The sequence below is a fragment of the Castor canadensis genome, chromosome 9 (assembly GCF_047511655.1).
Source record: "Castor canadensis chromosome 9, mCasCan1.hap1v2, whole genome shotgun sequence".
NCBI classification, from domain to species: domain Eukaryota; kingdom Metazoa; phylum Chordata; class Mammalia; order Rodentia; family Castoridae; genus Castor; species Castor canadensis.
This window is the reverse complement of record NC_133394.1, coordinates 54,668,742-54,691,638: the sequence shown is the minus strand read 5'-3', so window position 1 is coordinate 54,691,638 and position 22,897 is coordinate 54,668,742. Positions and strand designations below refer to the sequence as shown.

The window sequence follows — 22,897 nt, the reverse complement described above, 5'->3', positions numbered from 1 at the left end:
CCCTGCCAGCTGCTGTGAAAGCCCAGAAGCCAGCCACCAGCCAGATCTCTGCAGTCCCCAACACTGTTTGGCACCTAATACACTTATAACACAACCCAAGTCAGGCTGCCAGGAGATTATCACTGAAGAAACATGACATCAGAATAACCCAAAAAAGGGTTGTTTTATGAAATATGTAATATTTCACAAATGTGAAACCCAAAATATGACAGTGAAATGATTCTGGTTTTAAACAGAAAAATCTTGTTATAAGAAAGTAACTAAACAATTAATTATACCATTATTTATGTGGGAACACAGAAATACATATTTCCTCTTTTTCTCTCTCTACCCCCATAGAGGTATAAATATATACATACACACACAAATATATAGCATACATATACCTTATCAATCTGTCTACAGAAATGTATGTATAGGTTCACTGTGTCTCAGCATCTGTTTATTAAAACACGTGCAGTGGCTCATGGTGCCCCCACACAGCTGTCAGCATTTACATGACTTGTTCACTTAAGCGGCCACATTAATAGACCAGAACCTGACCAACATTTGGCACAAATTCAGACACATAATAAACAAATCACTCATAAAATGACTTGTATTTTAGAATAATCTTAGATTACACATGCTATGGAATTAATACAAAACAATAAACAAAAACATGTCATATATTTAACATTTTATCAGATAAAATTCTTGGCTCTCAAGAAATACTCTTACTTCAATTTTTAGATAATAATTAAAATTTCAGAAGCACTTGCTAGCTTAAGTGCTTTATTCTTTCCCAGTCCCCATTCTTCCTCTGAGTAAAATAAACTGAAGGATACAGAATTCTCAAGGAAACAATCATTTTTGAATAAGCAAGTGCTCTGCTTGATTGGGTTCATCTTTTCTATGTTGGAACCTAAGTCTTAATGCATTCTGGCCATGGTAAGTCCCTGCCTTCCAAACAAGATTCCATGACATCGTGATGTCTCAGGACATGATATGCAGATATCATACACTTTCCCTTTAAGCTACTTATCCTCTTCCCATGCACGAATTATATCACAAGCACACACATGCAGGCATGGAAACTGCTAAGCAAACATAAATTACATTTTCCATGTGGCCCAAAGACAGAATGACGGATGCAGAGTAGAAGGCTGTCGATTTCACAATTGCTCTTACCCCATCCCACTTCCACACAACACCAAATACACATAAGAGAGGGAGGTTCACTGGCCTCAGAGGCTATACTGCTAGACTGCCTGTGCTGGCCCCTGACTCCAGGAGTCTCTGTTTCATCTTAATCAATGATTTCCTTTTCTGTATAATTTGCACATGGCATAAGCATCCAAAGGCTCTATTTTAAGTACCTGTGTCCTCAACATGCCTCTCACTGCTTCTTTCTTTTGACTTCTCTTTTAATTCTGTTGCAATATGCTTCTGCACCACTCTTAGACTTTGTCCTGAAGGCCTTGCTTTCTGTAGATAAGTTTTAAGCAGAAAGATCTTCCTTTCCTTATTTTTTTTTGGTAATAGTACTGGAGTTTGAACGCAGGGCCTTATGCTTGCTAGGCAGGTGCTCTACCACTATAGCCATGCCCCCAACCCTTTCTTGCGTTAGTTATTTTTCACCTAGGGCCAACCTCAGACAATGATCCTCCTATCAATGTCTCCTGTGTACCTAGGACCATAGACACACAACTACATCCCACTTACTGATTGAGATGGGGTTGCACTAATTTTTCTTGGTGCTGGCCTTGAAAGGCAATCCTTCAGATCTCTATCTGCAGAGCATCTGGGATTACAGATGCAAGTCACCAAACCCAGCCCTTCCTTTCTTTAGGGCACCCAGTAATCCACAGCCATCATAGCTGTGGATTTGTCCTTGGTTATGTGTTTCACAAGTAGTTAAGTGGTTACTTTAAGATAACACATACTAAATTGACTTCATGTCTTTCAGCTTTAGTCCCCAAATTTCCAAAATAAAACCTCCACTGCTTGTCCCTTCATTCACTTACAGTGAATGATGTATTGATTCTTTGGTTGACTTAGACTAACGCTTCTTCATTCACAATGTACTAGACAGTATGCTAGTTTTGGGGATATAATAGTTGAAAACAAGAAAGTTTCATCTTGTGGCCCTTCAGTAGGAAGCTCCAGCTATATAATTCAGTTTTATAATTTACCACATTAATACAACCTGGCCACTGAAAAATATTTTTAGAAGAGCATAAAATCATCTAGGTATTAGAATTGGGAGTTTCTTATAAGTGTTTTACAAGTACTTATTTACATGACAAACAAAATCCAGACAAAGCTCATTCAAGAATATTCAATTGTTCATTCACCCTATACTAAGGCACATCCTCTTTTACTGGAGAAACTGCATAGGAAGTAGTAAGAGGAGAAGGGACCCTCTAGGAAGTAATCCATGGCAAACAGCCACATCAAACTCATGTCCAATAAACTCCTATGGCATTCGAGCAGCATTCTCAGGACTTTTTAAGGCTACGTTTGATACAGGAAAAGAATGAAGAGGAGGCCTTCACCCTTCTGTAAAAAGTTAAGCAGTTACTCCCTATTCTACCCATTTGAGTTCTATATACAGTAAATCACAGTTAATTCACAACCAAACATTTTGAAAAATATTTCCACTTGAGGTATCTTATTTAATTTGAAAAAATATAGTTATTCAAATTCTTCTAGAATAAATGCCAATACTTTAAGGAAGACTAGATCTTAATCTCGAAGTTATTTTCAATGGGGAATGTTCCCTGTCCTGAACAATGATTTCTCTTGGTTTCTTTCAACCCCAGGTGCACACTCCATACCTGTGTGGCTCCGGATGTGAACTCTTAGTGTCCCACTGCTGGCAAATTTCTGGCCACAGTATGGGCAGACTTTCTCCTTTTCTCCTGTATGTGTCTAAACAGAAAGGAATAAAAAGGATGAGGATGAATATAAAAAATTAGGTAAAGATGATTAAGTGCCTCTGACAACAGTAAATCCTTATTTTCCAGGATTATGTTTCATTAAAATGATTTAATATCACAATGAGACTTTAAACAATTTATCATGGGTATCCCATGGGTTGAAAAAACCCTTAGAAACATGCATTAGTGTTAATTTGAAAATAATTCTGTAGTTCACTTTTTAAGCCTTTCTGGAGTCCCTATCTAAAAGTGATTAAGTTATAGAAAACCACTATATGTAAACAAATCACACAATCTGAATGGGTCTACAGCTACCCCTCTACTTGCTGCCAAGAAACACTTCTTTTTAAGCATTTTCACATTCTTTTTGTGTATTTAACACTTGAAGATGGAATTAATCTCAATAAAGTCATCTGTTACTTACATTATGCTTCTCTGAACTGATTTTACTGCAAAGCAGAAAGGAAAATAAATCTGAATTGACCTTACAAATCAGCAGGTATTAATTGAGCAGTCAATCTGAAGCAGCATTTCTGTCCTCAACATCCTTTTAAACTAGACACAAAACAATAATATTGGAAAAGGTGTCATCAAAAGTGAATTTCATTAAGTATTTGAGAGTGATAGAACAATAAAGTCGCCATTTGTAAATCGGTGGCTATTTTATCCTCAGACCTCACTTGAGAAACTCCCAAGGACAGCTCCACCCTTAACAGAAATTCCCACGCTCTAAGACAGCCCCACCCCTAGCAGAGACTACCGCGCATGCGCTGACTTCCTTAACCTCCCCCTTCTACAAAAGCCATGCCTAGCCCAGAATCACCGCTGCGCCATCTTTTCCCCAGCCATCCATTCAACTTTGCTCTATGGATGTGAGACTTTTCTTGTGTGAACTTTCGTTGTGAGCAGCATTCTTCCTAACATTTGGTGCCGTGACTCAGATCAGGGTGCACTCCCAGCACTGACCTTGCACCCCTGGCCTCTGCCACTCCATCCCACTCTCTCTCTCTTTCCTCCCATTCCCTTCCTCCAGGACCAGAGCTGCTTTGCTGGAATCCCTGTTGCTAGAAAGTGCTGCTCCCTCACTAGCTCACAGGGAAGTTCCTCCACCCCAGCACGCACTTCGGCCAGTCTTCCCTCAAGGTCCTCTCTCAGTGACTCCTCTTCACACACAGAGCTGTGATCTCTTTCTCATTTCCTTGAAATCTTAGTGCTAGGTCTCGGCTCACTCCTGTCCCTGGGAACCGGGTTCCCCACTAGGGACTGTGGACCCCCATGGTGAAGATGTTCCCTCTGGGTGCTCCACATCTCTCTCTCTCCCCTGAGGACCTGATATTTTGGGGATACCTGCCACATCTCTCCTCAGGTCAGGCCTCACCATGAGAGTTGGACCATCCAAAATTCCTTCAGACTCCCCATTGGGATGTCTTCTGGCTAATCTTGGGCCCCTACGCCTCACAACTGATCTTAAGCCACAAAAGCTCATTTTTCTCTGTGATCAGGCATGGCCCCAGTACCCATTAGACAATGTCTCCAAATGGCCACATAATGGCACTTTCAATCCTAATATTTTAAGGGATTTATACAATTTCTGTGAGCATGCTGGTAAAAGAAGGAACTTCCCTACACCCAATCCTTTTCCTGTCTCCACACCAAACCCTCCCTCTGTACTTCCTGTTCCCCTGCACAGGTTCTGTTAGCCTCTAAACCAGCTTCTAAACGAACCAAATCCTCTCCCGAACCTCCTCCTTCCCCATGTAAGCAGACTTCTTACGCTGCTCAGGCTGCTTGTCTCTTCCTATCCTCCTGAGGGACTTTCCCATCATGGTGTCAAGCCACTCCTTGCCAACTTTGGTCTCAAGCAATTCCAGCTCTGGGAGAGCTCATGCTCCCTCCCTGTGGGCTGAGACCAAGCCCGGGATTTATTCAGGTATGCCTCATGCTACATCGGCGGAGTCCTGTTTGATTATGGCATCTGAAGACTGCTTCTCTCCCCCCCACAACCCGTCTAATGTCCCTTTTTCCTGAGACAGCGACTGGAGAGTGGAGGTTTCATGTTGCTGAAAGTGTTCCAGTACCAGTCAATGGGAGCGACCTAGAAACAAAGGTGATGGCTAATCCCTCAGACATGTGTCATGCCTCCAGGCTCTGCCTTCTCCTTCCTTACCTAAGATGTCAGGACACATTTTCTGCTTCCTCCATGGTCTCACCACGTGTCCTTTGTCTCTGTCTGTCTTCCCCTCTCTGGGCTTACTGGGACCCTCCATCCCATGAAAAACCTGTAGCATGGTACCTTATGACTTAAGTTATTCCAACTAGTTTACCAGGCCTCTCAGTGTAAAGTAACTTTAAATCGCTGCTAGGCAAAAGCACTTACAAAAAAAATTGTGGCTGCCATGCTAATGCCCTAACTCCAACCCCACAAGGGGAGGAGGGAAAGCAAATAGGTGCATTCCTGCACAGCAGGAATGCCTGCCATAGCTAAAAGAATCCATAGGCCAACCCAACACACATCCTAGGCCGCCAGCTGCACATGGGCTGCCACTTCCCCTAGAATAAAACATGCTCAGAGTACACAGGAAGGGGGGAGGGGTGACAGACTCACTTGTCCTGGGTGTTTGTGCAGGGGGTCGGTGCCTTGCACACGCCCTGCTCCTAGCCCCACCTCACACCTTGGGGCACCAGACCCAGCCCCTGTAAACCAATTGTTAGCTCAAAGTTATAGTCCCAGAAATCACAAAATGGACAGTATGGTACTGTTTTTGGCCTGGGATGCCCTCTGAATGCCCTTCTCTAACTTTAGAGACAATTTATTCCTTTGTTAAAAAGCCTCCTTTATTAAAGAGGCTGCCTGCTGTTAACTAAAAGGCAGGATCCTAAAGTTTTGCTCTTTCTAGATCAGATCGACACCTTCCAGTCTTCTGGCTTGTAGATGTTGGAAGATTTATACTGAGGCCTGGCCTCAGTATGCCTCGGGTGACCAAGAGAAGTGGCCTTCACAGGGTTCCTTAAATTACAAAAAAGTGAACTGAGGTCCCCTATACAAATTTCTTTCTTCTAAGTCACCCTAATATTCAGAACCTCCTAATGGGTGCTTCCCCATTCAAAAGTTAATGGTAAGAAGAGGGCAAGTCCCCCTCCAGTTATCAGATCTAAGGGAAATTTAAAAACATCTGGACAGCTATACTGATGCACCAGATCAATACAGTCAAGCCTTTATCTCGTGATCCAAACCTTTGAAATGACATGAAAGGATATATGCTTCTACTAGACCAGACTCTTTCCTCATTAGAAAAGCAATGGGTTCTGGCCCAGGCCTCTCAGGTTGGAAATGATTACCATTTACAATGAGCCCCAATACTCGTGGCACCTGGAAATGAGGGAATAAATGTGCCTACGTACAGGGGCACAGGCAGTCTCCTTGACAGATCCACACTAAAAGGGGCTGATGATATGGCTCAAGTACTGCTTTGCAGGCATAAAGTCCTGGATTCAAGTCCCAGTACAGCCAAAGGAAAGAGGAAAAACAAATTGGGGGCTAAGGATGTAGCTTAGTGGGAGAGCATCTGCCCAGCATGTGCAAAGCCATGGGTTCAATTCCCCAGCATTGCTAAATCAAAAAAAAAAAAAAATGGTAAGGAAGATAAGTGGCATTAATGTCACTTCAGCCATCTCATAGTGGAAGGAAGTAGTTTAACCTAGACCAGATCCCTCATTCTTCAAGTGAGGAAACTGAGGCCCAGAACAGTTCAGAGACCTGCTCTCCAGAGTGTCAGGTGTCAATGTGAAATAAAAACTTTGTTTTACAGCAACACCCTAAAAAAAAAAAAAAAAATCCCCTTACCTTTCTACAACATCTTAAGGAGACTATCAGAAAGCATACCACGATGGACCCAGAGTCACAGGTGAGAGAGGTTATCCTCAAAGATAAATTTCTAACAGTCAGCCCCAGACATTTGTAGAAAACTCAGTCTGTGGCTTAAGGAGAAAAGTCATTGGATCAACTAATACAACTAGCCATGTCTGTATACTAAGAGACATGACCTCATTGCTGCCCCCACCCGACTGGGAACTACATCTTGAGTTTGCTACCATGGTGGACAGGAGGGGCATTTCTGCAGAGAATGCTTAAGGGGGACAGCCAAGGAGACAACCCCACCCCCAACCAGGACCCTGCCCTCTCTGCAAAGATAACCACTGGAGGTCTAAGTGCCCCCCGTCTCCAGATGGAAGGCGAGATGCCACCTCCTATGGATTGATGGGTCCTGGCCTCCTGTCCACACTCCACTTCTTGGCATCGATGTTGAGGAGCCTCATGGTAGCCATTATGGCAGAAAAACAAAAGATCATTTTCCGGCTAGAAAGTGGAGCTCGTTTCTCTGTATTACCTTTCTCTCCCGGTCCCCAGTCCAATGACAAGGTTATCATTCGGGGCATATCTGGCCACCCCCTAGAGCGCTACTTTACCCAGCCTCTGGCCTGCTCTTGGGGAGACTTCCTCTTCTGTCACTCTTTCCTCATAGTACCTAAAACTCCAGTGTCCCTGCTGGGACAGGATTTACTATCTCAACTAAAAGCTCAAGTTCTCCTCCCCCCAGGCAGCTATCTCTGCTGCCCCCTTCTTCAGAAACAAAGAGATTCCACAGTGTGGACTAATGAGATGAGTGTAGGGTGAGCCAGGCTGGTCCTCCCTATTCAAATAAAACTCAAAAATCCCTCACAGTTTCCACACCCAAAACAATATCCCCTCAAGTCTAAGGAATGATGAGGCCTTATGCCTATCATAAGTTCCTTAAAAAAAAAGGGGGGGGCTACTAATTAGTCATTCCAGCTCATATAATAAATTTAAAATTCTTATAAAAGTTAATTTTAAAATACAAGTTACAAGTAAACAAGTAGAAAGGATATAGATAGGTAGTGAATGTATTTTTTGAGAAGTTAAAAAAAAAAAGGAATGTTTTTAGATGAGAAAGATTTTTTAAAGAAGGGTTTGTCCTAAAGATTGTTTCAAGTAGGAGGGATAAAGACAAGCCATCAAAGAGTTTAGTATGTTATATAAAGGTCTGAGTAAGTTTCAAAAGTGTGTAACAAAAAGTTTCAGTGTGTAATAAAGTTAAAGTTGAGTATAATCTAAGAGTTGCCTAAAAGATTTTTAGGGTCATGTCAAACTAAAATCAAATTCTCTATGTCTACAAAATAACAAGGTTATCTTAATATTGTTCTGCTCTGAGTAACATCCACAAAAAAATCATTACAGGGGAAGATTTTATCAAAAACATTATTTGTGTTTTCTGCTGATCTTGTCAAGCTTTAAGTACTACTAAATCAGAGTTCAATTACATATTTGCTTATGTGTCTTAAATGACCACCTTGTAACAGCGTTGTGTCTATACTTTAAATATGGTACAAACATTTACAAAGTTAAAAATGAGCTAGAGCTCTCTTTTATCCAAGAGTGTTACATTTAAATCCTGACAGCCCCTGCCTCCCACAGGTCACCTACCTAGGTGTGGCCTTAAAGAGACAGACTCACTCCCTGAGTCATGAGTGCATCAACCCAATCTTCTGTTTCCCTCCCCCCCCATACCATAAAACAGCTTACAGCTTTCTTGGGAGTTACAGGATTTTGCAAAATTCAGATCCCTAGGTATGCAGTCCCTTAGCAGACACCTTTTTATGTTCCTCCTAATATTCCTATGTGGGTCTTAAAAAATGTATGGCCACCCATTTCTCTTAGAAAATTTTCCTCCAAGAGACTCTGCTCCTCTGGTTGACTACCTGCCTTACCTTAACCTTCTCAGGGAACTTCTCATAGAGCATGCAGACCAAACCCTGCCCCACCCTATAACAATTTCTGTCAAACCAGGGGATGTTGTTCTCCTAAAGGATATTCTACCCTCTCCATTGGGACTTTGATGGACCAGCACTCATCAGGTCATTCTCATGACACCCACTGCTGTCAAGCTCAATGGGTTTCCCCAGTGGCGGCACCTCTCAAAGAACAGTTAAAATGGAGAAGGGAACTGGAGGACCCTTGAAATTGTCTAGGGAACAACATTTCACAGTGGTTCTCCTGGCCAATGCCCATCCTAATGCCTATGTTTCTTGCTCTCCTATTCTTAAGCTTCCTCCCTTGTATCATACTACATGTCTGCTATTGCTAATCAAAAGTTTAAGCAGTTGTACCTCCAGGGATATCAACCTACCAGGATGCAGGAGTCTGAGGATCTTGCCCCATACAGTGCCCCCTGCCAGAAGGAAGCAGCTAAGAGGCTGATGCTTCGTCCCAATTCCCAATCCTCAGCCCCTATTGACATCATTGTTAAAGAAATAAATGGGGGAATGATAGAACAATAATGTCGCCATTTATAAATCGACGGCCATTTTATCCTCAGACCTCATCTGAGAAACTCCCAAGGATAGCCCCGCCCTAACAGAAATTCCTCACTCTAAGACAGCCCCCCCCACCAGAGAGTACTGTGCATGAGCTAACTTCCTTAACCTCCCCCTTCTATAAAAGGCACGCCTGGCCCAGATTCATGGCTGCACCATCTTTTCCCCAGCCAGCCTTGCAGTTTGAGCCTGCCATTAAACTTTGCTCTATGGACGTGAGACTTTTTTCATGAGCTTTCTTTGTGAGTGGTGTTTTTCCTAACAAAGAGTTTAAAAAAACAGTGACCACTCCAGGACAAGGGGCAGATGTAGTGTTCTAAACTAGCTTACAGTCTTATCAGGAGAACAGGTTTTCTACTAACACCAAAATGATTATTTCAACAAATAAAGAGTCAGAGTTATGGGTCAACCTCCAGTTTCTCAAACTTAAGAGAAAGTAGGGAAAAACCAAAAGGGGATGACTAGGCAATTCCTTCAAGTATCTACGCATTCTCTATGAGCTGGGTTTCCATTATGACAGGATGCTCCCAGGGCCTGTGTCTGAATTTGTTCATATGCAAATTACTGCTGGTATTGTTATTTGAATTGCTGTGGACAAACAAAAAAGGGATAGAAGAGGGTTTTTAAAAATGAGCTAGAGAGAAGTACTTGAAGGAAACCCCCACTCCCACACCCCCTGCAGTTACCTTACCAACTGGCAACTTCAAAGACATTCACATAGCAACATGCTCTCATCTTCCACACTAAGTCCATAATTTATTTAAATATAATTAGTTGATAGCCATATTGTATTTAATTTGAAAATTAGTATATGTACATTATAATCTACATTTGGATGTGTACAACCATATTTGTGATTTTTGTAAGAGCTATATGAACTAAATACCTTAGGCAACATCACATAATTTAGTCCTACAGAATTTTTTTTCCCTTGAAAAGACTTATACTACACTCAAACTGGAGAAACATGTTCTAATCAACTGCTGCACTAGCTAGCCAATGACACTGTCTACAACATGCATCCCTGAGGCAGGACAGATAGAGGAGGAGATAGGGAAATTACATTTTAACAAGTATTTAAAGGGTCAGACTCTGACACTGGAACAGGAAGTAAATACTGAAGAGACACAGCAGCTAGCCTCCCCCCATCTCCTTTTAGATGCTAAGTTACTGGAACAAGGAGACAAAAAGGAGCTAACCGCTTCTGCTTTCCTGTTTGAAGTGTTAACAAGCTGCAAGGATCCTTGGGTGGGTGGAGAATAACCATGTCTAGCAAAGTAAAGATCTAAAGCACAGATACTGTCTGTGTTTTGGGTAGGTCAGGATGACCCCTTCCCATTTTAACAGCTCTCAGCCACCCAGGTCCATTATCTTTGACCATGCACATTCCCCTACTTCTCTAGTGTAAGACTAAGAGATGGGGCCACCATCTGGAGTCTTTATTCCTATTTCCTACATGGGGACAGGAAAGGTTTCTCTCTCTTTTTCTCCTCCCTCCTTTATCTTTACTTTACTCTGTTATACTAAAATAAATCCTTGCTACTTCTATCTTGTGAGACTCCTTGTTGTAAGACACCTTGAAATGCTTTTCATGTTTGTGGATCTCAAGGAACTGTGGTTTTTGCATGGAAACTAGAAGCTGTGAGAGCCCCCTCATCCATCCTCCAGTGATATCCCCTTTGAAGGACTGAAGGACAGACAGCGGGAAGTCCCAAAAGGGCGATAAGTGGTCAAGGAGACACTTCTCCTCCCTAGGAAATGCCTGTTTGCATCTGAAAGGCATCTCCACCCTCAGGCAATACAAATAGGCTATAAAACCCCACTCCCCACCCTGGCCCACGGGATCACCGGTTTCCGGGTCCCCCTGCATTCTCCAATATGCAGTCTTTCTCTTCTCTTCAACTAAATTCTCTGCAAATAAAATCTTTCCGACCTCTGCTGTTGGAGTCTGCCTGTGCTTTCATTCTCAGAGCAGGCTCAAGAACCCTGAGCATCTGAAATTCCTGCACATGTCATCCGTGCATCACCTTGATTCTGAACTTGGCAGGCACTTCACTTTCCATTTATACTACAAACTCTTAGACAAGAGTTATAAATCTTTACACCCCATTAAGAGGCTTTACTCTCCTGGTGCGTATTACATACAGTTCAATTTAAAGTAAAAGGAATGACATTTTAACACATAGCAGATCTATCTTCTTTTCACTCCCTTACAGAAGGGGCAAAATATGGCAATTGTTTCTTGATTATTGTAGTATTTTTTAGAAATTATATTTCTCTATTACTATAACAGATTATTACAAATAGGTACCATCTTTTTTCTGTAATATTGTAATAAAATCCACAGGATTACTTTTGCAGCTATCTAATTATTTCATTGTTCATTTATATAAATACATGTCAGTGTTAGAACTCATCTGAAGGCTGGTCTAGCGTGGTGCCACAGGACTGTAATCCCAGCTACCTAGGAAACAGAGTTCTGGAGGATCCCAGTCTGATGCCTGGACAAAAACTCATTGACTCTGTCCAAAAAATAACTAATGCCAAATGATTCAAGTGGTAGAGTACCTGCCTAGCCAATGTGTGAACACATGGTGCAGTCTGTGATCAGAAGACTTCTAAATTCTTTGTGTCCCACACGAATTATGGTGCACATAAACATGTCTATTAGCTATAAAAAAAATGAAGTTATTAAGGCACTATTTGTATCTTTTAAAGAAATAACCTACATTAATCAAAAAACTACAAAAATTGACAAGCTCTTATTCACTGAGTATTTTCTACAGCCTATGTATCAGTGTAGCTAAGCATTTTTGGAAAGGTTCTGCTTCATGAAAAAACTATGCTGTTCTGAAAAAAATGGAGTAAACGGGTATTTTCTGAAGAGATGATATATTTTTCAGTAAATATATTGATGAATCAATAAAAAACAATCATATAATAGATAACATATATGCCAGTATTCTTTCAACTGGTAATCTACTCAAACTCACAGATTTCTACTTACCTTTTTATGACTTCTAAGCACTGATGGTGTAACAAATGCCTTATTGCACAGCTCACATCTGTACTTCTTGTGTCTCTCATGGACCACCTGGACATGAACGTTTAATGTGTCCTTCCTTTTAAAGGTAGCATCACAGTGATGACACTTGAAAGTCCTCTCACCTTAGAAACAAAGAGTCAAGGAAGAGAAACACAGAATGCAATACCATGATCCTATTAACTCCCCCTCATCAAATTAACAAATTATCATAACCACAAAAGCTTATTTTTTCTCAAAAAAGCCCAGTTCCAAATTTGCTAATTCACTGCTGTTATGACCTGGGAAAGTCCTTTAACCTTCTAACATTCTCAATCTTCTCAAATGGAAAATGTGGGAACTGGATTAGTTTATTTTCTAACATTATTGTGAACATTTCTTAAAGTATGTGTATGTAGGCAGGCGCCAGTGTTTGAGATAAGTAGACTCTTGCAGTGACATAAGGCCTCTGTCATGACGAGCTGCCTTTGGAGCCCCTCCTAAACTCCCCAGAAATCCCACCATGGTCCCCGTGGCCCCCGGAAATAGACACAGGCAGAATAGGTCATAGGTGAACTGGGGGAAAGCCTCAAGGGCTTAACGATACATCAAAGTAGCCTGTCAATCTAGAGCAGGAGAGGGGAAGTATAGCACCTCATCTTCTCTTGGCACTATCTCAGAACCTGGACTTGAGGTGCTCCAACTTGACCCTTGAGCTACAGTGAAACAGTTTCCCAGACCCTCTGAGAGGCAGTCTAGGACAGGGGAATGCAGAATGGCAACCACTATCTTCTACCCTACAAGCCGTGGGGGAACATAAGGGTTTTCACCTCATTTTCTGGCCTAGGCCTAAGGGCGAAGATGCTCTCTGTGTAGCTTTCCTTAACACATTTGCCTGTTTTGATGATCTGGTTTAAATATAATTTGTTATACATGTGCATAATTAGAAGATAATGTTTTATAATAGAACATTATAAAACATGTATAGTGCATGATTACATGAGTAAAACTCCTGTTTGAGCACATTTCCCTTTATTAGGAAATAATTATATTAGCATAGGTTTATATCACATTGACTACAAAGTATAATATAGAAATACTAAATTTCTATGTCTATGAGGTTGAAACAAGATTATCTCATTTTCAACCAAAGTCTTTGAACTTCTTTCCATTTTTAACTAGCATTATTTTCAGAAACTGAAAGACCCCAGGATTCCTTCATGCTAAATTTAAGGAAGAAGGGAAGGAGGGAGGGAGAGAGGAGGAAGAAGGAAAAAGAAACAAGAAAATTACCTTCCTTTTATCTTTTCAAAGAGAATTCTGCTCTCTATTTAAAGACTTCTAGAGTACTATTGACATTTGATGCTGATAACAAAGCCACATCCAAAATACACGAACTAAACTATGAGGAAGCTGAGAGCTTTGCTTATTTGTTACCTGTGTTCATTTTTGTTACAGGACAATACTCCTGTAAACTACTTTTTGCTTATCTTTTTATATTTACTTAAACAATCCATTTGTACTATATGCATAAATAATGAGAATAGAAGAAAATATCAGTTGACATAGTATTATGTCATAGTATTATGAAGGTTAACAATATCAAATCTATTCAGGAACTGAAAAGCATTTTTTTTTAAATCCCTTTGAGATTGTTCCTTCCAAACATTTTCATAAAACTATCAGGTTAATTAGAATGTTGGTTCATATACAGTAACTTTATCAGCTAAATAGCAAGGAAATACTTACCTTCTTCTTTCATATTTTAATTTCAAATTTCTTTGTCTTAAATTTATCAGAATGTTTTAAATTATTTTTTTATTATTTTTACATTTATTATATGTGTATACATTATTTGGGCTACCTCCCTGCCCGTCCTGGGAAGAAACTCTTGTTCTCTGACTTCGTTGAAGAGAAAACATAAGAGATAAAAAGAAAAACACAGAGTTTTGGCTATAGTTTGCTATACAGAGAGATTCCTAGTGTTGTTACCATGCATATGTGTATTACACATTATTATAAAATTCTGACATGAAATTTTATCTGATTTCTTTGTCTTAAGCTGATAAGAATTTTTCCCTATTTGAATAGCAAGAAGCAAGCCAACAATAAGCTTATGTTTTCAGTGTAGAAAAGGAATATAGGAATAATTTTCAAAGTAATTAAGACAACTCATTGATATTCTGAGTCAGAATGTAGTGTAGATGTAAGTTTCTAATAAGAGCCTTCATATCTTAAAGTGAAATGGGTTTTTATTTTCAAATTGTGTGAGACAAGACCTAACATTTTATCTTCTCTACTTAAGCCATTTCTTATTGTCCCATTCTTCATGTTCACTGGTCTTCATTGATTCCTAACTTTACACTAAATAAATTATTTGGTCTCTCAATTAGTAACATTGATTTTCTTGGCCAAATACCATGGTAAGCTTCATCAAGCTTATCTCTGACTAATGTGCCAATCAACACTGTACTGTATTAAATGTGTGACCCACAGCACAGTCCATATGCAGTCACTTCAATACTGTCTCTCAACCTGGTGAGAACCAGTAAGCTGAAATCAAAAGCAGTGCATTCCTTCTGTCATGAATTCCTTGCTAATATACAAAATAAACTTTGTACAACTTTTTTCAGAAAAAAAAGTCCTGAGCATCAGGCCAAATTTAGCCATATAAATCTTACTAGGATGAATGAGGTTCACTTGTCTAAATCCCTATTCTAAAATCTTTTCATTGCAATAGGATGAAAACATTCTTGCTGTTGCACAACAAATTTTATTTCTTAAACTCACTCTTGTTCTTTATAAGGAAATGAAAGTTGGGGTAACAACTTCTCCAAAGCATAATACAGTCTTTTCCTATAGGAAGCATACTGCATTTCAACATAATCATTACCACTCAGAATTTATAAAAATCTTTAATGTCTTTTTTAGACACTTCAACTTTACCAGAGAAATTTCATCTAAGGTAGTGTTTTGCATGGCCATTTGTCAAGAGTGACTAACTGTCTTGCTTTCCTCAGAAATTTAATATTTAAACAGTAATAGAAACTTTACGTGTGTACAGAATTTTATGCTCACTGAACATCTCAAATTAAAAATATTTTAATTTTTGATACAATAGTGCAGAAAATCTCTAGCTACCTCAACATCTGAATGGAAAACTCTTTTTTTTTTTTTTTTTGCAGTACTGGGGCTTGAACTCAGAGCCTACACCTTGAGCCAGTCCATGAGCCCTTTTGTGTTAGCTATTTTCGAGACAGAGTCTTGAGATCTATTTGCCCGGGCTGGCTTTGAACCATGATCCCCCATCTCTGCTTCCTGAGTAGCTAGGATTACAGGCATGAGTCAGTGGCACCTGGCTGAGAACTCATTTTAAAACTCAGCTCAACAATAATACATTTCCTCTTCTCTATGAAGTGATATACTTCAGTCATGTTGCTATAAATTGTGTGGTATACTACAAATAGCGCTTAATACATCTATTAAGACATTTGTAGTGTGCTGTGTAGAACTTAATCCAACATTTTAAAAAATTTCTCTGCCAAGATAAGTAAGAAATTAGAGGCATGTTAAGTAGAAGCCTGGATGCTAATAGTCAGCATCCCAAATGCATCATGATGCTTCTCCAAGTTTCAGTATTCTCAATTCCTCTCCAAAAAAAGTGTTAAATTAGATGTGCAGTCTGTAAGCTAATAAAATCATTTCAGATAGCCCCATGGTTCACTGAGGTAGACATGTTTCCTTAATTATCCCAGGGAAAAGAGAACAAAAACATCTGTTTCAAAACAAAGCTCAAACATGCCTTACTGAATCTAGGGTATGTTTTCATATACAAACTACCAATACTGGGAAGAAAAAATACCTCACAGAAGAATTTTACTGTGGGAAAATAAAGTAACAATATAGGAAGAAAAGGTAAAAGGCAGAATGATCAATCCATTTTAATATTTAAAAGTTTATCTAACCACTCATAGATACACTTCTGGGATGACTAAAATTCCAAAGATTCTAAGAACAAAATGTGAGGTAATTCTATCTATTCTCAACCACCTGAACTGTAACTTACTGTTGTGTATCAGCAAGTGTCTTTGCAAAGAAAATGGAGTCCGGAATAAAGCTTTACACTCATCACATTGGAAAGGTCTCTCCTCAGAGTGTGTCTGCAGAGGAAAGACACTGAGTCAGAAGAGTGACAATCAACTCATCAAAACAGTCTTCTACCATATAAAGGTAAATACAAACATGATGCCTTTATAAGTTGCCTTTGATAGCCACACTGTCAAACTCTCACATTAATAAGAAAGTTGATAGCAAAAACCCTTGGTCCTTCCTATTATTGCTTATACTCTTTCTTCAACAAAATTAGAGATAAGGGCAAAACAGTTTCTGCCTGGTAGCCAGGGGGTGGAGGAGTTGAGGGAGGGGGCAGGGTAGATAAGGGAGGGGGCGGGAGAAGGGGGGAGAAATGACCCAAACATTGTATGCACATATGAATGAAAGAAAAAAAAATAAGAAAGTTGATAAATACCAAAGGAAATTGTTCTTCCTATCCGAATCTACTAATCTAAATACACAGTGACATTTCTCTGGATCAACTTGAAGAACAAAATGGTGTGCAACTCCTCTAAAAACTAAACCTCCTATAGTACTGTCCAGGTTTGAACTCTACTAAGACATTTCCAACATAGGTGAGGGAAACAGTCAAAAGATTTCTAGCCTTTTCCCTAAAACCTCACTGAATAATTTTAGTATTTTTTAGCCTAGCTCCTAAATTATACTATAAAGCATTTACTTATGGTATAATTAACCTAGGTAACATTAAAAAATATTTAATTTATGCCAAATGCTATGCTAAACATTTTACCAGAATTATTTCATTTAATGCCAGTAGTAACTCAGTGGATAAAATACAGATAAGAAAACTAAGGCTTGAAAAGTTTCAGTGACTTGTCAAAGGTCAAACAGCATAGATGCAGCAGACACTATTAAGCTCTTAGACACGTGACAAACAAAAATATATTAATATAAGTGAAACAAAGGCCAGCTACCAGCTAGATCTAGAACTGAAAAAACAAAACAGAAAATACAGGAAAAGGGTGTTCGATTCAACTGTTTTCAATTTTACATCAGTATAAGCCCATCTGGCACAAGTCAGTGAACACAATCTTATTCAACTGTGGATGGCAGGAATAAGGCTGACAAATGTGGAAAAACATCTACCAAAAACATGCTCATATACCAGAAAAAATATGAGCAAATTTTAAAGTAATGACTGAATGGGGAAATACTTCCTAAATATGAAAAAACTAGACACTGAGATTATAAAATAGATTTAAAACTTCTGCTTTGCAAGTGTGAAGCCCTGAGTCCATTCCCTAGTCCCACCAAAAAAACAAAAAACAAACAAACAAAAAAAAAAACTGCAAAGCAAAAATCTCTGGTGTCAAGCAAAGAAAGTATTTATAACATAAAACAAATATTTATATTTGTTTATATTAACATTGCTAATATTAAGAGGTATGGCACATTAACAAGAAAAGACAAAACTCCAAAAAGAAAATCAATAAAAGGACAGCCCTCCTAAAATTTCATTCATCATATCATTTTGTGCCAGGTCTATGCTATGTACTTCATGGTACTATTTACTACCTCCATTTCAGATGCTGTGATATAGCAGTGAACAAAAGAAGACAAAGTTCCTGCTGTGAAGGGGTTTTTTAATACTGGTAGAGAAAGAATAATAATAAGCAAATGATAAACTATTATATTGGGAAGTGATACACGCTATGAAGAAAAATAAAGAAGGAAAGGATGGACATTACTGTCCATGCTGTTTCACAGCATGGGCAGTAATTTTCAATGGTAAATCAAAGGAATTCTAAGGTGACATCTGAGGGAAGACCTAATGGCTATGATAGAACAAAGGTAGGTATTAGAGCAATCAATTCAGGAGCCACCAGGGAGACCAGTGTTATCAGGGCCACATGAGAGGCAATGGAGGAGGAGAGAAATTGGAAAACTAAGGGAAACAAATCATGACAGGCCAGGGTGGTGACTGCAGAATTTTGTCTTTTATTCTAAAAGAGATGTAAAAATCTCTAAAGCATTTGGAGATGAGTAGCATGTCTCACTTGACATATTGCAGGAGGCTATGACAACAATACTGAGAACAGATGTAGGGGAAAGGAGAGAAACCAGAGAAGCTGTAGCAATAAACCAAGCAAGAGGTAGTTATGTTGATACCTAGTAGTAGCTGCAAATGTGAAGAGAAGTAGTAGGATATCTTAAGAAAGTCAACAAGTTTTATGGAGGGACTTAAATATGAAGCATGAGACACACAAAGGATGAAGGGACCTTGACTTCAAGATTTGCAACTCTAGCAGTGCAGGGATGAATTGGCTATTAAGCAAATACATGAAAGCGCTGGTGTGAAACAAATATGGGGGGTAGATACGAGATTCAATTTGGATTACAAGGTATCTGGATTACATAGGTATTAATACTTAGTTCATGGATAAAATGCAAGAATGAAAATTTAAAAACAAACAGTATTGGTTATCTATCAGATTGTCAAACATGAATAAAATGGTTATCATTCAGTGCTGGGTAATAACAAAGCAATCCTGCATACTGTCCTGGGGAATGTCAATTGTCTGAGTGGCAGTGTTGCACCTGTTTCTAAACTACAGATGTGTAAACCCACTGACTAATTAATTGTATTTATAAAAATACATCCTACAAGTTTTTAAACAGAATTTTTTTAAAAGAGGAAAACTCCTAAATGACCATAAAAAAAAATGTAGTTAATTACAGTGGTTGTAGTAGTTACATATTTATTTTATTTGTAAGTAAAATCATCCATAACATATTCTGAGTGTCAAAAGTAGAAAGCAAAGCATGTATACAATACCATTTAAGCCATATATATTTACTCACATAGAATGGAATCTGGGAACATGTTCTACAAGACATTAAAGAGGGTTTTCATAGGAAAGAAGAGAGAGAGATTTGACACAATGTTTGCACTCTTTTCTATATCTTTCTTTGACGTTTGAACTTCCAACTAGGTGATACTATTATTAAAAAAAAACACCTAGTTTTGTTTTTAGAGCAATCAAATTGGAACACAGAATTTCTTTAATCTTCAAAAAAATACTATATCCTTGCCTCATTCATCCTTTTTCTTTTTCAAATCTAGAACAAAAACTTCTGTAATTCACGTATTGTCCTTAAGCCAGTTAGCATATTTTAGGTAGTAAACTACAAAAGAGGTACTAACACCACCATTCCATCTGAGTTAGGATGGCATGACTTGGGGAAAACTTCAGCAGAAAATCCATATGCTGAATCAATAGGAAAACCCTGAGAGGCCTTCTCATTTAAGAAAAGTGGTAGTAAAATGCTTGCATGTTATGGATACAGAATTTCTGTGTCTATGATATAGTTTACAAGTACCAGATGAAATTAAGCTTTTTAAAAGCTGCCTTATCCTTCAAATTTTCATCTCTAAAAGGTGCCAAACTTTTCAATGATTTATTAATCAAATGATCCTTGAGCTACAGAACAGCCCCTATCCAAATGCCAAGTCTGATGACACAATACCTGCCAATGTAACAAATAAACTACTCCATGAACAAGTACTGTGAAATATTATCTTCTCATATACTACTTCTTTTTCTACCCCAAGTATGATTACTGTTACAGATGTAGAAAACGTGGAAGAAAATGTGTTGCATTATTTATAGCAACCAAGTATCTCAAAAATGGAGATGTGGTTCAAGTGGTAGAGTGGCTGCTTTGCAAGGACAAAGTTCTGAGTTCAAACCCTAGTCCGTAAACAAACAAACAAAATGCTTCAGAAGACTTTCAGCATAATGTTTATAATGTATAACAAATTAGTGCAATTCTAGCCACAAGGAACAAATATTATTTTCATGACAGTAGAATAAAGTTTTCTTCTTCATCAAGGCCATTCACAATTAAAATTTATAACCTTCAATTTCAATATATATATATATATATATATATACTAAACAGTAACATAGTAACAGTATTTACTAGTAATGGTATTTTTTCTTTGAGTGCTATAAGATGCAGGAAAACTATCATAAAACCAAGAAAAATAACTAAACATAAATTAATTTTGAGTAAATATTCCAGAGAAATGCTTGTTAGAATTATTCTTTAAAAAGAAAGAGTTTTGATACTGAAGATTCAACCCTGCATATCATAAGCACATTATTATCCATCCTATTGGGCCATATAATAATCCTAAGGCTATAAATATGTGTACAATGTCTATGATTAAAATTTTACTGTCAACTTTATAACTGGCATCTTTAAAAGGCCTCCTCAGAAAAATGAATCAAAGTTAGTGATATACTGAAGAATTCAGTTCCTTTAAGTAGAGTAATGGTTTGCTCACTCTACCCAGAGAAGTATGATTTTGGTGATGTTCCCACAGAACTATGCTAAACCCAATCTCTCCACTGCTTGAAAGTCATAACTTCATTAGAACAAAGCCAGATTCCCATGGAGCCAGCTACTGAGTCCCCACAGAGTTAGCTATGCCCTAATCAGGGCAAAAGGAATTTGCTAAGAGAATGAATAACATACTTTCAGAAAAAAAGAACATAACATTTTAGATTCCTGCTCAAGAACTTTCTTTCTGCAACACTGCTAAGAAATAACATTGCACATCTCTAAAAAAGAATGCTTCTAACACACCACACTGCTTTGAACACAAACATCACCTCCCAGGCTGCCTGACTGGACCATTAATTGAAAAGTTTTGTCTCTTTACAATGGCCAGCATTTATTACAGCCAACCCAAATCCATCTGGAACAATGGTCTCTTCCACAATGAAGCTCTCTAAAAATATGGAAGCAGCAACCAACTCACTTCACAGAACTGTTCAGATAATAAACATCCTTAGCTACCACTCATGAAGATATAGTTCTCACAATCATTACAACTATCAAAGAGGAGAGTTTTCTGCATAAAAATAGACACCCTAATTTTAATAACTCATATGTTATAACTCATAGTTCCTCTAGCACAAGTGGATAATTTGTTTCCTTAGAAGAATGGCTAAGTACAATGGGTAATTTTTCATTGAGACTTGTGTGTTATCCATAGAGAAACAGGCAGATTCCTAAAATATAAACAGAAAAATAATGGAACGATTTCAGTACTATCCAAAATTTTACAGTTCTTGAAAAGGAAATAGTATCTAGATAATACAAATCCCTAGAATTTTTACAGATGCTAAAGTAATAATAGAATTCACAGTATCATGTGAATACTGGGTCAGGCAACAATAGAAAAGATTCTTGATCTCTCTCTCTCTCTCTCTCTGCTCTCTCTGTATGTTTGTGTGTAGCAATATATACGTGCTTGTGTGTGTGTGTGTGTGTGTAAACCACTACCCCAGTTATATGAAGTGTCAAAACTGCCAGAGGATACATTCCCAATGAAACCTTCATAAAAACTAGCAAGTCTATTTTTTCAGGGTAATATAGGTGTAAACTAAAATGAAAAGATTATAGTTTAAGTTGGGCATGGTGCTCGTTTAAGTTGGGCATGGTGCTCACACCTATAATCCTAGCTACCTGTGAGGCAGAACAGAGAGGATCACAGTTCCAGGGAGCCCAGGCAAAAAGTTCGTGAGACACCCCCCCCCCATCTCAACTAAGAAAAAGCTGGGTGTGGTGATATGCACCTGTCATCCCAGCTACATGTTGGTGTAATTAGGTGAACTGTGGTCTCGGTCAGTTGGGGCATAAATGCAAGACTCTTCAAAAAATACCTAAAATGAAAAGGGCTGAGCCACAGCTCAAATGGTAAAGCACCTGCCTGGCAAACACAAAGCCCTGAGTTCAAACCCCAATACAGCCCCCACCCCAAAAAAAACCAGAAAGGATTGGAGTTTAGAGTTAGTTACTTATTTTAAATATACAAATCCAAGATGAAATATTATATTTGAAGCCTATTTTCTATTGAAAATACTGTTTTCTGCGTATTTTACATACACAGTTCTCATTTGTACATTTCTCATCTTCATTGGTTTAGGTTTGTGATATTTTCTGGTATGATACACATTGGTATTATAACAAAGAGTATCTCTTTTTCAAAGATCTATTAATTTTCCATTGAACTTAGCTTCTAAAATCATACTGTCTACTCACTAAAGATTGTTTATGTCATTTACTATTGTAAATTATGCATTGAAGATTCACACTGGTATTCTGCTTGCCCTCATGTGCTAAAATTCCCCCATCTGCTACACAAAGTTTTTGCCCTCTCCATAAGCCACTAGCACATCTGGCTCTTGCTGACCCAAGGTTTTTCCCAGTCCTCTTTTATTTACAGTTCTTTTAATAGAAACCGTGGGCTGAGTTAACCACTTGGTAGAATTTCAGGTACAGCGAAACTGAAAATGGTACGAAAAGGATCTCTATGTTATGACTCAACAACATGTTTTAATACATGACATGTATTGATAGTGGAGAATTAATTTCCTCTGACTACAGAGGAAAATGAGACATGTTTTTGTTCTCT

General features: G+C 38.6%; 1 protein-coding gene across 4 annotated transcripts in view; it reads right to left on the bottom strand.

Moving 5' to 3' along the window:
* Positions 1 to 22,897, bottom strand: part of Prdm5 (PR/SET domain 5) — a 212,912-nt gene that overhangs the window by 74,816 nt on the left and 115,199 nt on the right. For all 4 annotated transcript variants that reach the window (XM_074041652.1, XM_074041653.1, XM_074041654.1 and 1 more), the window contains 3 exons: positions 16,403 to 16,496; positions 12,322 to 12,482; positions 2,820 to 2,913 (listed from right to left, as the gene is read on the bottom strand). In XM_074041652.1, coding sequence (XP_073897753.1) covers positions 2,820 to 2,913; positions 12,322 to 12,482; positions 16,403 to 16,496 — 349 coding nt within the window. The remainder of the gene's footprint in view (positions 1 to 2,819; positions 2,914 to 12,321; positions 12,483 to 16,402; positions 16,497 to 22,897) is intronic.